The 16027-nt window shown below is 39.4% G+C and overlaps 1 protein-coding gene and 1 long non-coding RNA gene across 2 annotated transcripts in view; both read right to left on the bottom strand.

Moving 5' to 3' along the window:
- Positions 1-16027, bottom strand: part of LOC138949968 (protein draper-like) — a 259036-nt gene that overhangs the window by 226366 nt on the left and 16643 nt on the right. Inside the window, exons 9-11 of the mRNA XM_070321751.1 lie at positions 7343-7483; positions 5115-5192; positions 3081-3161 (exon numbers count right to left, since the gene is read on the bottom strand). Of these exons, the coding sequence (XP_070177852.1) occupies positions 3081-3161; positions 5115-5192; positions 7343-7483 (300 nt within the window). The remainder of the gene's footprint in view (positions 1-3080; positions 3162-5114; positions 5193-7342; positions 7484-16027) is intronic.
- LOC138950883 (uncharacterized) lies at positions 11547-13643 on the bottom strand. Its single transcript, XR_011450847.1, has 3 exons — positions 13358-13643; positions 12068-12242; positions 11547-11632 (listed from the first exon to the last, which is right to left on the bottom strand). It is a non-coding gene; the product is annotated as an uncharacterized lncRNA (long non-coding RNA).

The following is a 16027-nucleotide window of genomic DNA, read 5'->3' as shown; positions in this document are numbered from 1 at the left end:
TTCGGGTAGCGTTTGCTGTACAGAATTCTGTACATGATTTTCCTCCTTGTCTTTTTAACCTCGTAGCCCCGGAAAGTCATAAATAGATCACAGCTTTAAAGATCCCACGATTGACAAAAGGGTCTTTCCTGGCAAAATTGTATAGGCATAGATAAAAATGTCCACCAAAATACCCGTGTGACTTGGAATAATAGGCCGTGAAAAGTAGGATATGCGCCGAAATGGCTGCGATCTGCTGGCCGATGTGAATGCGTGATGTACTGTGTAAAAACATTCCACCTCACACGGCATAAATAAATCCCTGCGCCTTGAATATGTGCGCGATATAAATTACATTAAAAAAAAGTAAAAATAAATCCCTGCGCTAAGAACTGTACCCACGGAATACGCGCGATATAAGCCTCATATTCATTGATTGATTGATGAAGAGCATACATATGTGGTTATTCATAAAATCAAATGCATACTATGCAAGTAATTATAAGTACAAGCTGGTAGCAATCGAACATGTAGCAATAGTACAACAAAAATATGTTCAGAATATAGATAGATAGATAAGATTTACAGTCCATTGAGGTTACCCTCATGGAAATTCGGGCTGCTTTCTCCCCGGGGAAAGCGAGCTGCCATACATACGGCGCTACCCATATTTTGTTTTTTCCTGCATGCGTGTATTCATGTTTCCTGAGACTTAATGCCGTGTGGGATGGAATTTTTTTACTTTATTCCAAGTCCCACGGGTATTTGATGGACATTTTTATCTATGCCTATACAATTTTGCCAGGAAAGACCCTTTTGTCAATCGTGGGATCTTTAACGTGCACACCCCAATGTAGTGTACACGAAGGGACCTCGGGACATATCTTTGGTGTAATACTAAGTGTGGTAAATCAAAACGCGTTAAACTACTCAGACATTAAGTGTTTTTTGACACATTTTTAAAACTTTTTAATGACTTTAAGTTTTTAAGGGATGATGGAAGTGAATTCCAAACTGATGTACCCGAAAAAGCAAGACTGGTCTTATAAAGGTCAATTCGTGGAATCGGTGGGATCAAGTTGAGCGACCCATATATGTGGGTAGCTTTATTAAATAATGATGTAATGTAAATCGGCACTTTAACGTAATACAATTTGTGCATGAAAATGGCTTTGTTTAACTTGAGATGCTTTTCCAGTGGAAGAAAGTTCAGCATTTTTAATTTCATATCTGTTGGGGCATTATCCTTTACGATGAGTTTAGCCGAGCGACGATAGAGAGAGTCTAACTTTTTCAAGTGGACATCACTGCTGCCATCCCAGAGCGTCGAAACATAATTAATGTGAGGCATTACATGAGCATGGTGGAACATTTCCAGAGTCCTTCTGTTCGTAAATTGCTTTAACTTGGATAGGAGGAAAACGTTCTTGACTACTTTCTTGCAAATATGCTGTAATTGTGCTTGCCACTTGAATTCACAATCAATAATTACCCCTAAAACGCGATGCTGTTGAACTTGTTTAATTGATTGCGTACCAATAGTAAGATTTAGCTTGAGTGGAGAAATCTGGTGTTTTTGTCTGGTTGCAATTAACATACTTTTAGTTTTTATTGGATGGACAAGCATAGCATTGGCACTACACCAGTTTGCTTGCTTGTTTGCTTAACGCCCAGCCGACCACGAAGGGCCATATCAGGGCGGTGCTGCTTTGACATATAACGACTACACCAGTTATTAACATCGTTTAAAGCTGTTTGAAGGGAGGACTCTATCACTGGAACAGACTGAATGAAGAGAAGAATCGTGAGCAAAAAAATCACTTCTTACATTACTATCAGAAATGTGCAGTGGCAGATCATTGATATGCAGACAGAACAAGATCGGCCCAAGCACTGACCCTTGAGGCACCCCGCATTTCACAGTCTCCTCAGTAGATATTTTACAGTTTAGGGCAGTATATTGAGATCTGTCCTGTAAATAGGAAGCAAAAAAGTTACACACTGAACTGTTTCTGATATGCAACTGTAATTTCTTCAATAAAATTGAGTGATGAACAGAATCAAACGCTTTTTTAAAGTCAAGAAACACAGCACCACTGATTTCAGATCGGTTTGTTGCAGACAACCAGGTGTCGCATAGCGTGGTAAGGGCGCTGTGACAAGAGTGAGTTGTTCGAAAACCAGATTGAAATTGATGGAAAAGGTTTCTGCTTTCTATGTACGCGAGCAAATGTAAATGTTTGTGAATATGTTTTTCCAATGGTTTGGATAAAATGGGTAATAAGGAAATGGGTCTAAAATTATTTGGGTCGGATAAATTTCCACCTTTATGGAGTGGAATTACTTTTGCTCTAGGTACAGTATTTTGCTTTATGCAGAGATTATACACATAGGTGAGTGGCTCCACAATATATGGTAGAGCTAATTTGACCAAGTAAGCAGGAATCTTGTCAGGACCCATGGATTTTTTATTTTCAAGGCCTTCTAGCGCCTTACCTACCTCATGCACTGCCATGTCTGGAATAGTAAAAAAAATCGTCTGGTTTACATTTGTCATTACATGTATACAAAAATCATGTAATTTTGAGAGAGAGACTTCAAAATCAGAATCAGGACTGTACATCGCATTTTGCAGATTCATTTAGCCTATTGGCAAGGGACAAAAAGTGGTTATTAAAATCTTCAGGGGAGATGGTTGGGGCAGACCGATTTGAGTTCTGTTTAGATTTACCTAATATGTTATTAACAGCACGCCAAACTGTTGCAATATCTTTCTTGTCCTCGATTAATTTATTAAAATAATTTGCTTTTGCTTGACGTGTTAATTCTGTCATTTTATTCCTTTGTTTCTTAAAGTCAGACTTCATGTTGTTTGCTTTGTAGAGAGAGAGAGAGAGCGAGAAAGAGAGAGAAAGAGAGCGAGAGAGCGAGAAAGAGAGAGCGAGAGAGAGAGAGCGAGAAAGAGAGAGCGAGAAAGAGAGAGAGCAAGAGAGAGAGTGAGAGAGAGCGAGAAAGAGAGAGATAAAGAGAAAGAGTGAGAGAAAGCTAGAGAGAGAGAGAGAGAGAAGGAGAGTAGGAGATAGTACATTTGACACACTTACGGCACTTCGAGTCTACATCACAGAATGTGCCTTCTGTACACACATCTTTTTCGAGAGAGCATGGCATCCCCACTTGCGGTTCTGCATTGAAAAATAATAAAATTAATTAGCGGACTGATTATTTAGTTAGTTATTTATTCGTTGGAGATAGCCGCAGAAACGAAAAATTAAAGAAGAAGAAAGAAATGGCGAAAAGAAATATCAAAGAAACAGAAATAAAAGTGGGGAAAGGATATACGAAAATAACAAATAAAAGAAAAAAGAAAAAAAAAGGTCGACATTATAAGTTAAACAAGTCGCGTGAGGCGAAATTACAACATTTAGTCAATCTCTCAAAATCACAGAATGAACCTGAACGCATTGCATTTGTTCATGCATCAAGACATGACAGCTTCGTCAATGCCTGCGGCGGGGAAATCGCTCCCTTTTCCCGTGTAACACGAAATGAAATTGACAAGCCAGTATAGCGCAATGGCGTATTGCGGTAAGCAGGAAAGCGCGCTTTTCTGTATTCTTTTTAACTTACTGAGCTTGTTTTGAATACAACATATTATATCCATATGTTTTTTTAATCAAGCAATGATAAACAATAAGATGAAATCATTTTTGGGTTGATTTCTTAAATTCTAATCGTAGTACTAATTAACCTATTTTCGTTAATTGTGATCACATTTTAAGAGTAAATATGACATATGTACATATTCTTAGATTCAGAATTTGATGAAGAACACGATGCAATCATTTTTATGCTTTCGATCTAAAATGCAATCCCATAGTCTGGACTTTGTCAAAGATTGCTTGACCAAAATTTCTGGTTGAAAAATGAGGGCGTACGGTGCCGCCTGAAATTTCACAAAAAGACAGATATGACGTCATCAAAGATATTTATCCAAACAATGATTAAAAAAAAACGTCTACGGATATCACACTCAGGAACTCTCATGTTAAGTGTCATGTACACACCCACACAGACACACACATACACCACAACCCTCTATGTTTAAACATTTCGTCAAAACTTCACTAAACGTACAAACAATTAGCTCAAGGGAAAATTACTAGATTCAGTCAATCTGTTTAACTCACAGAATGAAACTGAACGCACTGCATTATTTTCATGGAAACTGCTGTGAAATTGACAAGCCAGTATAGCACACTAGCTTTTGAGCTTAGCAGGAAAGCGCACTTTTCTGCATCTTTTTAAAAACATTTTCTGAGCTTATTTCTTCTTTAGTCCAAATATAACATATCTATCTCTTTTTTTAATAAGTAAACAATACAGAATAAGATGAACTCCGTTTTGAATCGATTTCTTAAATTTTAATTTTAATTAGCATTTTGAGATATGTAATGACCAAACTTGTTAATTAATTTTTAAGCTTCCAAGCTGAAATGCAATCATCAATCCCATAGTCCGGGCTTTGTCGAAGATTTCAATCAATTTGATCGAAAAATGAATAAAATACAAGAATTATGTGTTCAAATTTTCTTTTTTTTCCAAGTAAAAAAAAAAAAAATCTAGTAGAAGAGGATCGAACCCGTGACCACCAATGAAAGGAAAAGCGCTACCAACTAAGCTATTTTGTCGCACGGTTGGCGAGTGAGATTTCAACTTCAAATACAACACTTGAGTTCTCGAGCGTGGGGATCGAGTCAGTATGTATGTCCTGTTCTGTTTATCTCACTGTTCGAGGGAAGTTAAGTTAATAACTGACCATATATGCTACGGTTCACTTCGTATAAGTTTGGAATGCAATACACTGCATCAAGTTGCGTTAATTTCAAGCGTGACCAACATTGTGTTGTTACCTGGCTCTGAAATGCATTGACAAATCGCCGATTGCATAACATGATCTCCTTACACAGAATCCTAAATTCTCAATGACATACAAAGGATTTTATACGAGAGGACGACGATGGACGGTTTATTATACAAAGGGAAGCAAGCGGTTAAAAACGGGCGTCGATAGAGCCAATGAACAGTGATATCAACTTGCAGTATTCATTGACTTGTGATGAAACGAAATGACTTACTACATATGTCTCCCTCGCAGCGGGTGCCTGTCATGCATTTGTCTGCGGGTTCCGAGCATTGCTGTCCGGCTTTCAACACTTTGATAACATGGTTAACATGGACAATATTATAATCACATCACAATAGTTCTTACTTCTATTATCAACACTTGGATAACATGAATAACATGGACAATATTATAATCACATCACAATAGTTCTATTATCAACACTTGGATAACATGAATAACATGGACAATATTATAATCACATCACAATAGTTGTATTATTAACACTTGGATAACATGAATAACATGGACAATATTATAATCACATCACAGTATGAATAACATGGACAATATTAGAATCACATCACAATAGATAACATGAATAACATGGACAATAATTTATTAGAATCATATCACAATAAATAACATGAATAACATGGACAATATCATAATCACATCACAATAGTTACATATCAACATTTGGATAACATGAATAACATGGACAATATTAGAATTACATCACAATAGCTACATAGCAAAACGATTCCCAGATAATCTGACGATTTCTGTGTTTAAAGTATGCAGATAGAGATAATTATTGAACTCTCTTTAATAAAAAAACATTCTCGGGTGTACATTTTTTTTGTATACTACAAGCAAAGAATGAAAAAGTCACGTGATGTGAAGTGATATGAAAACATCAACCTGTCGGCCTGAATCTAAAATAAATCAACACTGAAAACCCGGGATCAGCCATCATCCCAACTTGTGAGGCTTGACTAGCCAAAACCCCAAAACCGAGACGAAAATGTGCTCAAAATTAAAGAAAGTCTGCATCGTAGAGACCAGCGGAGCCTGTCTCGGTCTTTTAGTTTTGGCTAGCGAAGTAATTACACGTGTCGTCATTGGAGACTAAATAATCCTCGGTTGTCAGTGTTGATCATTTAGTTTCAGGCCGACGGAGTGAGTAAATGTTTTGAAATCGCTTAACGCGCCTTGTTTCATCTGTTGTTAAACTTTTATTTATAATTAGAATGTCGAGAATTGTATTGAACAAATTAATTTGTTATCTTTTAAGCTTCCGAGTTGAAATGCGATCCCATTGTCCGGACCGAGTCAAAGATTATTTGACCAACCTTTTAACAACAACAAAAAAGAGGTCGCCAGAGTGCCGTTAAACTTCTTTTTACCGCCGGATATGACGTCATCAGACATTTATCCTAAAATAAAATATAACAAGTCGCGTAAGGCGAAAATACAATATTTAGTCAAGTAGCTGTCGAACTCACAGAATGAAACTGAACGCAATGCCATTTTTCAGCAAGACCGTATACTCGCAGCATCGTCAGTCCACCGCTCATGGCAAAGGCAGTGAAATTGACAAGAAGAGCGGGGTAGTAGTTGCGCTAAGAAGGATAGCACGCTTTTCTGTACCTCTCTTTGTTTTAACTTTCTGAGCGTGTTTTTAATCCAAACATATCATATCTATATGTTTTTGGAATCAGGAACCGACAAGGAATAAGATGAAAGTGTTTTAACTTTTATATATTTAATTTTCAGAGCTTGTTTTTAATCCAAATATAACATATTTATATGTTTTTGGAATCAGCAAATGATGGAAAATAAGATAAACGTAAATTTGGATCGTTTTATAAATTTTTATTTTTTTTTACAATTTTCCGATTTTTAATGACCAAAGTCATTAATTAATTTTTAAGCCACCAAGCTGAAATGCAATACCGAACCCCGGGCTTCGTCGAAGATTACTTGACCAAAATTTCAATCAATTTGGTTGAAAAATGAGGGCGTGACAGTGCCGCCTCAACTTTCACGAAAAGCCGGATATGACGTCATCAAAGACATTTATCAAAAAAATGAAAAAAACGTTCGGGGATTTCATACCCAGGAACTCTCATGTCAAATTTCATAAAGATCGGTCCAGTAGTTTAGTCTGAATTGCTCTACACACACACACACACACACACACACACACACACACACACACGCACACACGCACATACACCACGACCCTCGTTTCGATTCCCCCTCGATGTTAAAATATTTAGTCAAAACTTGACTAAATATAAAAAACGACTTGAGATATTATCTGTAAAGTTTCAAAAAGATATGTTCAGTACTTTTTAAAGAATTGCTGAGCATCCAAACAAACACACACAGAGACACACACACAACACAAACACACACAGAGACACACACACAACCACAAACACACAAGCTTACCACAAGTACTGTTCTCTGAAATAACATAGCCTTGAAGACACTGACATTTCTTCTTGTCACTACATGCGGAATGGGAGTCTTCACAGGCACTCGACCCGTTGTTTGGATCACACTCCCCTCCCGGCTTTCCTTTGTTGGGGACTGTTGACAGAGAAAAAACATGACTTCAGGGTTAAAGGGATTATATCTAACAAGAAAACTGTCTCAAATTGCTCCAATAGCTATAGTATACAGTTCAGGTCGATGGGTTGTAATTATGTGACCACACATCAGGAATACCTAAAAATAAACGTTTGAGCGCTGAGTTACTCAAATTGAAAACGGCTGTGTTTTGAGTGGGCATCCCAGACTGTAATTAACTCACATTGTGACGTTCTTTGCGTGCGTCTTTATTTTTGTCCTACCTTAATTTCGACCCTGAGTAGGCCTATTCCGTGCGGTATTCCTAGAGAGACAGATTTGAAATTGAGACGGACGCTACAGAGTTCCTTTTGGGAGTTAAAGGAAAAGTCCAAGGTTTTTAAATATGCCCCAAAACTTGAAAATCGAATGCCAAATGTTACAAACATCTCTGGAAAAATATTTTAAAAATTGAAAAAAAATTGTTGTTGTTGTAGTTGAAGATTTAGTGTTGCGGGGCTAACCAAGACAAGTCGCCTGGGGTCAAGTAGTGGTCACGTGGTTTTCGGTGCACTGTGACGTCGGTGCACTGTGACGTCACAAGTTATTGTGTTGATTCTACCACTAGTACCAGCTTGATTTTCACACAGAAAAGTCACCACTGTATGCCCGAAAAGAATGCCTCGGTGGAGAGCAGCCGCAAACTGCAACAACTCGTCAATGTCCCCAGGCATTTCATAGCACACTTTCCCTCATAAAACTCAGTCTCTTGTGGAAATGGAAGAGATGTGTGCAGCACAAGCGTGCAGATTTCAAAGTGTCGGGCACTTTCTCGACACAGATTTCGCCATTTTTCTGCAGCACAAACGTTGACGTTTCATCCCTGAAACAAATGTTTTGACCACTGGCAGTGTTTTCCCTTCATAAAAGTCCGGAGAGGGCAGTATTACGAGCCATCGAAACTCCGAGGTGACATACGAACAGCGGATTATCTCACAAGAAGGAATGCGTTGAAGGTCAGAGTACATGCTTTTATTTTCATGCATACGTAAACATTGTTTTGCTGCGCAGCGAATACGAATTGGTGCAGAACAGTGTGTCTGGGTCCAGCTGATATTCGCTGGAGTACAGATGCGCCACAGGCTAGATCTACAGAGTTACAGAACGGTCTGAGCTGAGCTAAGAGTAAGAGTAAAAAGTAGTCAGGGTTGTGGACACGTAAGACAATGCGTGTGTCACGTTATCTATTCTATTCAGTCGCAAACTATCCCCTGATATCAATTCATGAAATTGGCAGCGTTTGCTGGAATCATGGTTTAATGCTATTTTTACCAGATCTAAATTGTTGGTGGATGTGCAACCGGTAAGGTAAACAGACACCTGCATGCTAGAGACAAGAAGATTACGAATTGTGCAGGGAATTAATCTTTCTGCGTTGACTGAGAGACGCAAAACCAGTCTAATTGCTACAACATGGATACACATCCAGACGACTTCCAGAGGGTGTCTAAATGTTCAGTGTACTGTATAGATCAGAAGCATACTTTCGAATTGATTTATACTCACACTCATTTTCTCTCTTCTTTTACTTCCAGACCTTTCATCATCACTCACGGCCACTGGTCAGAACAGGTCACTAGACACTGACACCGTGACCATTCCAGATTTCCCGGTTCTCCGTGATCACAACGCAACTGTTGACCAGTCCTGTTCCTACCGTCCAGAATCACCACAGGAGAAAACCAACGTGCCATTCATCGTACGATTTTTGTTTTGAAAATGAGTGCCTTATTCTAGCTTTGCAAAAAACGAGAAAGTGTCTTTGACAGATTATGAAAACAAGTACAAGTTCATTTCTAGCCTACTCATGTTAATCGTTTATGCTTTCTGTGCTGAGCGACATATGGATTGAATTTCTTTCTTAACTCACCTCCCGTCAACCTGCAAAACTATATCTGTCGAAGTAGTTTCAAATAAAGTTAGTATGCTTCCGAATAAAAAAAATATATAAAAAAAGGATATTTTCTGAAATGTTTAATTATAGACCTAAACAAAACATTCACGAGTATGTTGTTGACCTGATGGTCTTTATGGTAGACAGCAAGAGTTGCATGTTCAAGAAGTTTAAGCAGTACATTTGAAAGAGCAAGGTAATTTAAGGTGGTATAATTTTAATGGTAGGTTCCACTGTAAGGCGACATGGAGGGTATCTTTGACGGACTCATTCAACATTCATACCCATGCACATCACCTCAAACACATAAGCTTTGTTCTTGAGTCAAATTTATTGGCTTCATAAATATTGTGAATTTGTGTCCGTTTGCAGATTGGCTTATCTATGAATTTTTTCGAAAATATCTTGCGATCTACGTTCGCATAATGTAACACGTGAAGAAGAACATAAAAAGTTCGTCAAAAGGAATCTAATTTGCATTTCAACCCATTTTCCTTCCTTATTGTTAACTTTTTCTTCATCAAGAGTAAAAGACTACTTGAAATAAACAAAATGTTTAACCATTTCAAGGCCTCTGAACACGTTTAAAAAAAATGCAGGTCTTTGCTCACTATATCAGATCTGCCAAGGCTCAGTTTACACAGGAAAAATCATCTGTCGACTTGAACACATACCAATAATCAACAGCCTCACTGCTTCTTGGAGCTGGATTTTGTGTGTGGAATGAATTACACATGTGGCGTTTTAGAATATAATTCATAGAAGATGTTCATTCGTGCAGAAAGGCTTTAATTTAATAATTAGGTCTTCGTGATGTTCTCTTAAAATAACTAACATGTGTTCCCTTTACCGGGCCTCTGAACCAGTTTTGTGAATATGCAGGTTAAACTCGTGCTTTTTCTGTGTTATCAGTGTATTTCTCATCCAGGCATGGATGCGTCCTCTTAAATGGACAGCCCTTCCCGTGTTAACGATTGGGTTCAAAATCTCAAATCTTACCAGGCTTTTACATGGGATATGGCCATCATTCCGTTTTGAAAAATACCAGAACTGAACACTCTGCTATGGGTACTCTCTTTGCGAATGTAGAATCTTATGAATTAATTTCTTTAACGCCACACGTGTAAAACATTCCCTAAAAAAAATCCAGCTCCAAAAACCAGTCAGGATGTTTATTCCTGGTATATGTTCAAGTCAAGAGATTTTTTTTCAATGTAAAAGTCTTCGCAGATCTGTGTAGTGAGCAATCCTGTTTTGAAAAAGGACGTGCCTGTATAGACGGTTTGATTGTTGAAATACCTGGTGGCAATGACCGCACGGGTGGCAAGAGGTAGTAATGCACAGATGACAACAAACCGACCTGCATTTTAAAAAAAAGTTAGGAGGCCTTGATAGGGGGAAACATTTTGTTAATTTCCAGAATCTTTATGAAGAAATAATGAACGAGAAGAAAGTCTGGCCTTGAAGTAAATGCAAATTAAACTATGTATACTTTTGACAAACTTTTTCTGTTCTTATTCACATGTTAAAATGTGTGCAGAGATCGTTAGTTACTTCCAAACAACCATGTTTCAGGCAACAGGCAAACGGACAATACTGGACACAGGCTATGCTGACCGGCTCATGGGCTGACTACCTGATGCAGGAGTAGACCAACAGTGGAAAAAGTCTGGAACAAAATGTTGCAGAATGTGAACCATGTACCGGACCACGTGACAACCCAGTATCATCTTCAAACCATGCAGGAATCTGTTCAACACAGTCACACGATTTGTAAAAGTATATTTCAGCCTTCTGTAGCTCAGGGAGTTTGAACCCCACTCTTCATCCGTTTGGGAAAGTATTTCTGATTGTTTTGACTGCACAGGTTGGTAAGGCCAAAAAAAAAAAATAGGTCTGTTTACGGTAACATAGGCCAAAAAAATAGAGTCGGTAGGTCGGGATTTTTTTTTTTTTTTTTTTTTTTTTTTTTTCCCAAAAAACCATATTTTTACGTTATTTTGCCAAAAAACCAAGATTTTTTTATTTTTTATTTTATTTCTTCCCAAATGCCATAAAAAAGTCTAGGGTCGCGCGAAAAAACTAGGGTCGGTCGGGTTACCGTAAACAGACCTATTTTTTTTTTTGGCCTAATGGTACTCTGATGCTTCTGCCGAGAAACCCCACTCGCTAGCGCACCAGCTGCCTGTTATGGGTAAGCGACGTGCCTGTATTTCCTGCAAAGCAAGACAGAATAAAACAGCAGCTTAGTTTGAGCTTTTAAGACATTCGTACCAGAGAAAACGTGTACGTGTTTGTTTGGAGAGGGTGGATAGAATCATAAGTCACACTGTGTCTATGTGACGTAGAGCAGGTTTTCAAATTCATGCTGAAGCACTGTGTGATCGCTATTTTTTTGGGCATATATCTTACCTTGATTTCAGATAGACTGGGAACCAAAATGAGGATGTTTACATGAATAAACTATGCTGATATGTATGTGTTTAGAAATAAAGAATAGTTTTAATGATATATGATGGTTTTTTTTTGTTTTTTAACCCAATGTGATATTTTCGTATTTGAAAACAAATTGTACACTCTGTTGTCAATTTTACTTTCAGATAAATAAATCTATCATAATGGAAATCATCTGTTTGTGTTGTGTTACTTACCCATTTTGATCAGTGTTGAGTCGTCCATATTCCTGTGTGTACGCATAGTATGCAGTTTGAAGGTAGTAGATGTCCGAGCAAACATAGGAGGATGTGCTGTTAGGCTGTCTATCTCCTCATCCAGGTTTTCCAGATATTTGAATTTCGTTCCCTCTTGGAGTTTCTGCACTGACACCTGATACGTAAAATACACGTATCACTCTGTGATCATGGCAACATGTATCATCTGTATGCCCCGTTCAAAAATTACCTTGAGATTCTAAGGTATACACAGAAATTGCACTGGATCACAAAAACAACACGAACAGTAGTACATGTAATGTATATATTCAGTTTAAAAATTCATGTAATGAGAGTCAATAACCCGATTTAACCCCAGGTAGATTCAGGGTCCCACTGACTGAATCTCATATGGTTGCTTTTCGGCACACACCACACATTTTTAATGGGACTGTGAGGTTTTGTTACTACAGTAAAATAGTAGCAACGTACTGTCTGTTCGTGACGTTTGAGAATACCGATCTATGCACTAAGGCATTGTCTTTTTGTAGTGTGACTGTCCGATATTGCGTACTCCTAAAAATCAATGATCAAAAAGTTTGAACTGCGCTGTAATCGTGTTTCAGCATATGTCTGACAGTGCTTATTTGCTTCCAAAACGGCTTGCGATATATCACTAGCCATCAGCGTTTCGCCACTGCTCAGAAAATCTTATGATTTCAGATCTAGTTTGAGATCGGAAATCACGTGTGCTCGTTTAAAAAACTAAATTCATTTATTACTTCCCTTTGACCGTGTCGCAAGAAAAATGTCAGGATCACTATTAGTATTAGCACATGAAAGCAGCCCACCGCCATTTCAAAAAAGTTTCACTGTTTAGTGGTGTCGATGTCATGTAGTGTCTTATAGCTTACTGTCGCAAATAAAAAAATACCAGGATATGCAGTTTTGTCCGCAAGAAACAGGCTTTGCGCAATGTTAACTTGCTGTCTACATGTTTCGTTGTGTGACTGAAGAATTACTCAGAATTCCAAGAGAAAGTAAGGATAGTCGCGTGTGAACATCACTGTGGAAACATTTATTCTAAACTGGGCAGCTCAAGGACGAAATCCTTGATTAAAGATAGGAAAATAAACAACATCAGATGCCTGAAATAATAGCATGAATCAATAATCTTTACATGCTTACAGATCTGTGGAAGCACATCAACTGATCTGTGAAAAACACACCTGACTTCGATCTAGCACGGACTAGTAGTGTGTCAACATCACAACAAAGAGAATCACATACCATTTCGTATTGCTGCTTATGCTGGCTCTGTTTCAAGCAGTTCCTTGTGGCCTCACCAGCATTTTGACGACGAAGAGGCTCAAACGGGCACGCTAAAACCTCAGGCTGGCTGAAAACCGGTCCGTATTCCACTTGTCTTCCTCACTGCTTGAGCCGGCCATGTTTGTTGTTCAAGGCTCGTGACGTAGCACACGTATGTGCACAAGGTCATGAGCCAAGACTGCGCGCGCGATGGAACGATTCAGAAAAACCAAAAACGAGTCAAAGTATACTTTTTGGATTTCTGTGTTCATTTTTGGCTCACGAAGTGTAGCCTATGCGATCGTAACTTTGTCTGTCTGTGCGTTTGTTTGTGCGTGTGTATGTCTGTGGTAGAAACTTTAACATTTCCGAGTCTATGTGTGAGTGGTTATCCAAGACTACGGATAAAGCTCGCATAAGATTACGTCACGGTCAAAAGTGTTTGACGTCAATTAATGCATCATGACGGCATGCCTCCCTGTAGTCTTTCTCTCTCGCGTGGTGTGTGTGGTCTCGGTCATTGTTATTTTGAGCGGGCCGAGACTTTTTGGCAGTCGTGTCCCTGTAAGTAGGCTACATGCAGATCGACAGACAGATCTAGATCTAGTGTCTCTCTTTCTTGCACAGTGTCACCTAAGCTTACTGTGTGTGTGTGTGTGTATGTGTGACGGAGTGATTGAGTTTGTGTTACTGTTTGTCTATTTCTTACGTGAGCCTTGAAGGCTTCGCGTCTTGTTACACACGCATTTGTTGTTGATGAATTAAGAGGGTCAACATATCAAAAGTGACCCTAAACCTTGGACTTTTCACTTTAAATATATAACAACCCACACGAGGAAGGTCTCAGAGTAAGTGTTTGAGCATTCTATTTTTTCAAATCTAAATGCTTTGTTGCAGACCGTGATATTCTCCAACTGACATTGTGTTGTTTCTGTTGTGCGAAACGTTTTAGCCCTGTATGGCACGTATTTTGCATGCGTAAGCTAGACTATAATACCCCCATTCCACACAACCGTTCTAGGTCCCGTTCCCGTGCCGACCAAGGAACGCTGCGTGTACGAGAGGGATCGGGAGGGAACCACAATGGAACGTAAATGATCGTTAACGGAACTGCTTTGAACGGTAGGGTCGGTAGGGACGGTTGAGTTTGGGCTGCATGTTCAAAATTGTAGCCGTTCCCCTCCCGATCAGAATGAACGGTAATGGAACCTTAACCCATCGGTAACGGAACGCTTGGATCGTTAAAGGAACCTAAAACAACGGTAACGCAACGGTAACGCTCTCACACACTGAGTTGTCATACCCACATTCCACACAACCGTTCTAGGTCCAGTTCCAAGGACGGCTGCCACTATGGTCAGACGCTGCTCAAAGATGCCCAAAACGGCCGTTTACGCAGCGTTCCATTGTTGTGGCAGCCGTCCTTGGTCGGTACGGGAACGGGAACGAATGTGTAGAATGTGGGTGTAAGGTTGATTTTCTAAATCCAACAGTCTTAATCTGCTTTGACGAATGTGTATATATGAAAACTAAATAAATAATGATGACGACCGGACTCTTGACAGTAGAGCTGGGCGAAGCAAACCGCTCGCTGATTAAAATTCATATAATTATTTGGCATAGTTTAGGAGCAGTTGAGCAAATAATTGCAGGTGTTTCTAAATTTCAGTACAGCAAATGTCACCGGCACGGTTGGCCTAGTGGTAAGGCGTCCGCCCCGTGATCGGGAGGTCGTTGGTTCGAACCCCGGCCGGGTCATACCTAAGACTTTAAAATTGGCAATCTAGTGGCTGCTCCGCCTGGCGTCTGGCATTATGGGGTTAGTGCTAGGACTGGTTGGTCCGGTGTCAGAATAATATGACTGGGTGAGACATGAAGCCTGTGCTGCGACTTCTGTCTTGTGTGTGGCGCACGTTATATGTCAAAACAGCACCGCCCTGATATGGCCCTTCGTGGTCGACTGGGCGTTAAGCAAACAAACAAACAAACAAACAGCAAATGTCTCTTGGACTCCAAATCGTCAGAAAACTTTTCAAAATGGCGCCTTCGGTATACTATCTTTAACTTTTAGAAGACAGCTCTGTGTCCTTTCCCTGTCAAGGAAGGGAAGGATAACATAAGACGTAATAATCAGAACGTTACTTTAGTATTGCTTCAATTTGGGCACATTCCTATTTATTAAGAAATCATGTCCACCGCCTCATATCTGTACAAGCAGCAACGTTGGATATGGAAATCCTTCATCTGTAAAAACAAAACAAAAACCAGCCTGGCATATCGTACTGTACAGAGTGGTAATGTAATGTTGTGTTCATTTTGTAGGCGGGGAAAACTGTGTTGACTCCCCACTAGTAGCGGAGGAATGCAAGATACGACAGTCACTATCAACGCGGGTTGGACCCTCTCGTTTGGCGAGGGATTTATTTCCCAGAGAAAACTTTGTGCACAGACTCCCCTTGGTGTCCAAAATGCCCCGTGTGCACGCATGCGCACGATAAAGATCCCAAGCTCAGAGCGAAAGTCTCAGGGCTTGGAAACATGAATACACGTACGCTTGCAGGAAAAATGTGTTTGGCGACTGCATGCTATCCCCAGGGAAAGCAGCCTTAATTTCCTTGAGAAAATGCCCCAAAGACAATAAGATTGACC

This window comes from Littorina saxatilis, linkage group LG16, assembly GCF_037325665.1.
Source record: "Littorina saxatilis isolate snail1 linkage group LG16, US_GU_Lsax_2.0, whole genome shotgun sequence".
Classification (NCBI taxonomy): Eukaryota; Metazoa; Mollusca; class Gastropoda; order Littorinimorpha; family Littorinidae; genus Littorina; species Littorina saxatilis.
This window is presented reverse-complemented; position numbering and strand designations above follow the sequence as displayed.